The sequence below is a fragment of the Dendroctonus ponderosae genome, unplaced genomic scaffold (assembly GCF_020466585.1).
Source record: "Dendroctonus ponderosae isolate FM_Combo_2020 unplaced genomic scaffold, Dpon_F_20191213v2 Dpon_F_20191213_8, whole genome shotgun sequence".
Classification (NCBI taxonomy): Eukaryota; Metazoa; Arthropoda; class Insecta; order Coleoptera; family Curculionidae; genus Dendroctonus; species Dendroctonus ponderosae.
In genome coordinates, this window is record NW_026019016.1 from 13409184 (window position 1) to 13415997 (window position 6814).

General features: G+C 40.8%; 2 protein-coding genes across 2 annotated transcripts in view; both read right to left on the reverse strand.

The window, feature by feature from the left end:
- LOC109539440 (ras-GEF domain-containing family member 1B-A) overlaps window positions 1-6814 on the reverse strand; it is a 31392-nt gene that overhangs the window by 5367 nt on the left and 19211 nt on the right. Inside the window, exon 3 of the mRNA XM_019907181.2 lies at window positions 831-890. Within this exon, the coding sequence (XP_019762740.2) occupies window positions 831-890 (60 nt within the window). The remainder of the gene's footprint in view (window positions 1-830; window positions 891-6814) is intronic.
- Window positions 1433-6814, reverse strand: part of LOC125505350 — a 22142-nt gene continuing 16760 nt past the window's right edge. The window contains exons 2-4 of the mRNA XM_048669039.1: window positions 2413-2653; window positions 1665-1882; window positions 1433-1596 (exon numbers count right to left, since the gene is read on the reverse strand). Of these exons, the coding sequence (XP_048524996.1) occupies window positions 1502-1596; window positions 1665-1882; window positions 2413-2633 (534 nt within the window). The 5' untranslated portion in view covers window positions 2634-2653 and the 3' untranslated portion in view covers window positions 1433-1501. The remainder of the gene's footprint in view (window positions 1597-1664; window positions 1883-2412; window positions 2654-6814) is intronic.

The window sequence follows — 6814 nt, forward strand, 5'->3', positions numbered from 1 at the left end:
TTATGCCAAAATTCCATGTTTTCCGTCCCGTTTTTGCTCATTTCTCGGAGGCAAAATGAGCAAGAACGCTCATTTGTACATCAATCTAGACAGAAATAAATGGCCTTTTTAGAAAGTGAACCATGGATGGGGAAATGTTGGCAGTTTTCTCAAAAAGCCTTGAATTCAAGAAGTTTTAGATTTGCGTGGTTTTTTTTGGAGTTGCAAAATCCACTTGAACCATTCGAGCCAGAGAATTCGTTTTGGCATCGTTGGATAGAGAATTGAGTGGGGGGGGAGGATTATGACTCCCATGACCCCCCTCCTGGATGTAAGCGGTACTGTTTTGAGCCAATAGGAAAACAATAGCGTTTCCCTGGAAACCACGTGGGTTGATGGGGTTCGGACCGAGTGGAGCCAGTTTGCTTGCACCAATAAAAGCAGCAGTATTATTGCAATTAAATAAACGTCCGTATTAAATTGCTTGTATTAAAATTGGGAAATCGATATTTGGAAAAAAATTATATTGAAGAACCTTGCGAGCCAAACAAAAAACGTCTAAAATAAACTAATTAAAAACCCATGAAACTATAGATTTTCAATTAAACTCTATTGATAGAGCGTCAAATAACCAGCTCGATATTGCCTAAATACGTGTGGGAATTTGGGTCGCTTTAACGACTGTAATAAAATCGCTCTAAAATATTTACAAGACACATACCAACTGTATGGCACTGATGTGATTTGCGGATTGGAAGCAAACGGTTACGCAAACGCTAAAGTGAAAGTTATTGGTTCTAGTGTGTTTCGTACAACAGCATCAAAGCTAATTGGTAAAAAATGAAACTCACCCGTCGATTGGAACAGTCCTTTGGTGTTAGATCCGAAGCAACAGTCCCAAATATCGTCGGCTGAAAACAAAGGTTCTAATTAAGCTTCCGGATTCATTAAATATCGAAAATTGCATGCAAAATTTGAAATCCACTAGCAAATAACGCCATTATTTCTTGCTGGTAGTAAACAACAGAATCCACGTCGCTCACATGGAGCGGTAATTGATTGTTCGTCGTACGTCCACCACTTTGCCTAATGGAGAAACTTTTCATAAGGGAAACTTTTCCATCAAACGGAAGCCGTCACTATCATTGTCTGCACTCGATCGCGTCTTTCATCGATGCGAAATTCACTGTGGGAAAAACGCCAGTTTTTTGTTCTAAGAACAATGATCAATGGCGTCAGTTTTAATGGAACACCAAGAGGGTTGCTTAAACGGAAATAAAACACAAACGCATTTTTTATTTCCGCAGTCCTTCATCCAAAGCCAAACTTACTAAAAATCCGTTCGTGTACCCATTGGTGGGTGCGAAACTCGCACACTTGCTCAGCTGCTCGCATATATAGTCAGTTTCATCGTACGAGCTCAACGAGTCGATGCTGCTGGGAGTAAAGTCCATTTTCTCAGTCGCGCTCGACGTCATATGTCCCGAATCCTTGCTAAGACACTGTTTGGGGACGCCGTAGCTCATTGGCGGCTCGTGCTCAGACTCGTAGCTGGAAGCGCTCGAACTACTCCCGAACTTTGACCACTTGGAGCCGCTGGTGAATGTGTCGTTAGGACTACCTAACCAACAAAATTATGCTGCATCCATGAGGAAATCGGGCAAATTGTCTAGACTGGGACCAACCGTTGTACTTTCCATTCAGCAGCTCAGCGGTCGGGAGCACTTTGATCGGCTCGAAAATTTCCGTCATCGCGCTAGTGTAGTACGAGTGGTCTTTCGTTTCTCTGCTTCGTTCATCCACTATCTTTCCATCCCTTGACACTGTCACTTCTTCCTTGATCACTGTGGTGCTTTTTACCGATAGCGACGTGTCCAGTTTGACTGGTGCTTTCAGGATGCCACTAAAATCAACGAAATTAGTTATGGGAAGAATTGAAGTTGAATTCAACAGTTGCGTAGGTAAGGCGGTATTTTGTTAGTCGGAGACTGGGCGTTTTTTCCTCAACACACCCTGTACGGAAATTAATAAATTGACCAGGGCAGTTTGCCGACGGCCTTCCTAAAATTGGTCCCCTCCACGCTCGCCCCATATCCGTCCTTGTCGCGCCCCTAATTTAATGAAGCAGACAAAGAAAGACACATTGACTGACTATGAATATGGGCACAGTATGAATACTATGGCCTTCTTTATCTGAATCATTCCACTCAAGCTGCACAAAGTTCGGAAGGAAACTGACAAACTGCTCTAGTATACAGGGTTATTCACGCTATACGGCACGGAAGGTTGAAAAGTATTATTTTATGAATTGCCCGACGCCTGCCGAGCGCACATTTTAAAAATATTTTTTGTAATGTACAGGGTGTCCCAAAAGCTCTAAAGGTATCTAAGGGTCTAAGGTTCCAATGTATCTAAGTTGCCTATGCCATTCACCTGTCAATGAGGAGCTTGTTCAATAGATCGCAAGGAGGCACTTGGCCAGTCATCAGTGCCTCCTTGATGGCCATCCCATCGCGGCCCTCCAATTGGACGGGAATGCCATTGATGTAGAGCACTTCTTCCTCTCGGATCGAGGACTTTTTCTCGCAATCGACTACTTTGGCCCCTTTGCCCAAGATGGCTTCCACCGTTTCTTGGATCTCAGGGTCGTCCATCTATTGGACGAGCCTCAGGCCTGAAAAGGACACTAATAATAGGCAAATGATCACAATCTGATCGTTGAAATGACGCATCAGATCAAAGGAGCAATATTAACTGAATTGAATAACCCTGTATATTAAAGAATACGTTATGTCGCACAGCGGCAATAAAACCATCTTAGAATGTAAAAGTGGCTTTCTATATAAAATATCACATATGCCTAGACACAAACACGAAACAGCTTCAAGCCATTTCCGAACAATCGTGACTAGGTAGGTTGCCTTGTATAGTATATACCAATCTTTCTTTTTTCCTCTTGTGTTCGAGTGGTTCGGGCGGGGAGTTTTTCCTTTTATTCGCTCTTCGTGCGGGGAACGTTGGCGCATTGTGATATTGCCGAACAACAAACAATATGGAAAAGTGGCGAAAATATGCCACTTTTCAAGCGCGACTAGACTCAATTTCCGTCGATTTCCGCCCATTTAATCGAAGTCGCGACACATGCCTCGGATTAGAATAGACCACTGAGCGTGCCTTCTCTAACAGATCGCTTCTTGTCAGCTGCAGCTAGAGTTTAAAATCTTTGCGGAAATGAGCCTTGTCAATCACGCTCTTCCGGGAGGGTTTTTCAGGAAAATCGCCTGCATTCAAGCTGGGACAGATTTGGAATGTTTTGCTCATTACTCATTGTATGCACACATTGAGCAAAACTCGCAAAAACTAGTTTTTCGGGCACCCCCAAGAGCGGTTTCAAACCTAGATCTAATCATATTAGATGAGATTTAGATTCCAATATTCTATTTAATCCAATTGTTGATATTTACTGTTACTTTTCAGCAAAATTTCTTGAAATTTGCGGCCTTATTAAAGCGTTAGATCTGCACAATTAACGAACGGCTGATCGATGTAAACACGCTACCTGTTTGCAACAAATAGTTCATATCTATTTGCATACTGTGCATTCCGATCTCTTCCTTATAAATTGTTGACTGTCTTACAACAACAACTTTTTCCATTTGCGGTAATCGAATAGCGGAGCTCATTTTGCAGAAAATCCGCCTGCTTCTGCATATTTGTGTCATTACAGTGTAGATTTATGCAATTTGAGCAATTTCTTGGCAGTTTATACTTGGAAGTGGATCATGGATGTAAATGGCTCGGTTTTTCGCCACAGATTACATAAAGGCTATTTATGAAACTAGTTATTTTATTATTGCATTTCGTCAAGGTTTCAATGCATATTTTCAAAGGTTTTGCAATTACGAGAATCATGGTTGAGGGCTGGCAGCGTTTGCTTGAGTTTTGCCACTGAACGACTTAAATTCGCCTCATAATCATGTTACAAAAAAAATTTCTAGTGAATCTGAAGGGAAACCTTTCATTATTTCAACGCTTCAACATTTAGCTGTTCAGTTGCGGCGAACTAAATTTTCCTGGACAACTTCACTTTTATTTTCTCAAAACAATCCATTGGTTTGTTACAACTTTAATTACGGTTCTTTGTATTAGCTAATTCCTACTTTGGTATAATTTGACTCGTTTTGGCACCGCAATTGCCGCTCTTACAAGCAGGTAGCGATTGTAGCAACAAATTTCGGTTACATTTTACGACCCACTTTGAGCAATAACAAATTCAAGGAAACAATCAAATAAGTTGTTACGGCTGCACGTGTCTTTATTGCCACTTTCGCCGCCCAAACGTTTCGCCTGTCCTTCATCAGACCGACCGACGACTTTCAACGTTCGAACACGAACCGATTGTTTTTCCCCAGCCAATGAACCTATTTATTACCAGTTTATTTTATTATTATATTTATTACCTTACTCGATTGATCATCGAACTGGGGCAGTGAAACATCTGAAGGCTTTCTAGTTTTTCAAACAAATGCACGTTTTCATCGACACGGCAAAATCAATGATGGAAAAGCTTTTAAGGCCAATCAAGCGAAAACAATGGCAGCTTTTAATCAAAGCTGTGAGCAACGTGTTTCGTTTTAATTGCAATTTTCGCATGGTGTTTACTAATGCGGAAGCCGTTTGGATTTCTAATGCAACGACAATTAGACATTCATTTATGCGTTTGCTTAAATGATTAAAATGTTGTGGGGCACTAACTGTTTACGATCAATTCAGCTGGCCGAAAGAGGCATTTGTACAAGCAACGTAAAAACGATTATTCGATTTGTTCAATACAGGGTGAGGCAGTTTATAGAACTTAATAGTTTTGGTCGCAACATTTCACTCAATGCGATCTGCTCTAAAAAAAATGGCATCTTCCAAATTAAAACTAGTGACAACTTGGAAGTTTTCCCAGCTTTCAAGATGCTGAAAGTTTCATAAGTCTCCTAGAATCGTGAACTTTGCCAGCTTAATAAATGCGGGTCTCAAAATTGATGTTTTTACTCTCTCTTTTATAAAATCGCACCTTCTAAACTAAAGCAAGTAGCAACTTGAAAGTTTGATCATTTTTAGAAGACACTTGACTCTGACAATGCTGAAAGTTTTCTTAAAATCATCAGGTCATGGGGGCCCATTCAATTCTCTATCCAACGATGCCAAAACGAATTCTGTGGCTCGAATAAATAAAGACCATTTAGTTATCTCTAGAATGAGGTAAAAACGAGCGTTCTTGATAATTTTGCTTCCGAGAAACATGCAAAACGGGACGGAAAACATGAAATTTTGCAATAATCTTGCGCCACCCTTGCATAAAACGACAATCATTTTTCTAATTTCATAGATAACACCCCCTGACTTTAAAGCTGGATCCGCCCCTGTAGACACCTTAGTAAATATGGATGTTTTCCTTCAACTACACTCTGTTCTTTCTAAAATCGCAAGTTCCCAACTAAGCCAAGTAGGTAGCAGTCTGAAAGTTTTATCATCTTTAGAAGGCACCTGACTTTAAAAACGCTGAAACTTCTCACTTTTTTCGTCAAAAAACAACGCGCTTCCCGGGTTAGAAAATGTCAAACTTTGATATGGACCAAAAACTCGATTTACCTCCTACGCACCTTAATAGCATTTGAAGCATGCAAACCGCCAACATTGTCCCTAAACATCGAGAGCCCAACAATCGACAAATGCCAATTGAATGAAAATTGCATCATTCTGATCGCACAATAGAGCCGGAGAAAAATAGTCGTGGGACGCGGAATGACCTCCACTGTGCAAACAAATGAAAAAAATGCCTACCAATCACGGCAGTCGTGAAACGGGCGATTAACCGATTTTCCAATTGAGCACCAAATCGGCATTAAAAAATTACAAGACCCATAGCTTACGCGACCTGCTTCACGCAATCTAAATGCGATTTAACTGGTCGAAAGTGGAAATTGCTAGAGTATAGTGAATATTTATTAGCCCCCAGAAAGTGCATTCAACTGGTCAAGTGATTTAGATCCGCTTAGCAAGCCGACCATAATGCCAAATGTTATCCCTATGCGATTGATGGCCATAACAAGTATACAGAGAAAAGGCACTTGGGCGATTTTCAGAAAACTTGATAAAAAACAACTGCTTAAGTTCGGGATCTGCACCAATAAAACATGGCGCAGTCAGTTGGTTTATATGAAAACTGCTTACTCTGCAAGGAGATATTATATATATGAGATCAAGACCCACTTGATTTCCGACTTTACATCGCAAACAGGTAATGAAAAAATGCAACCATCTAGCGTAATCCTACAAGACGAAACTCGATACTTACTTAATCTTCTGGGAAATGTTCCGATAGTCTGCCGGTTAGAACTTGCTGGATATTTAATATCCCTAAACCCAATAGCAATAAATCCCAATCCAACACGAAATGAAAGCTTTATGTGTTGGTTCAGCGACCTGGCGAGAAGAAACGCGCTCTGAAGCGCACAGGGCCTTTCATGGTAGAGTGAACGAAAATTCGCCGGTGACATTTTACACTTTTTTCCAACCCGCAAACTTCTCGCATAGAGTTACGGAGAATAAACGGGTTTTGTCTGCACAACTAAAAAGTTTTCCTGGAAAACTCTGGAATATATCCAAACATCGCTGTAATAAAACGCCAGCTAAATACTCAGGGAAGTGTATTTAACTGGCGTAGTTTGATTGTATTTGGAAATTTTCTGCATGCATCGTAAAATCCGGCGATTGTTTGTTGGGCGGAAAAAGCCGATTTGCCTTCTTCGAATAGTTTGCTTAATTTAACACAGACTCACGC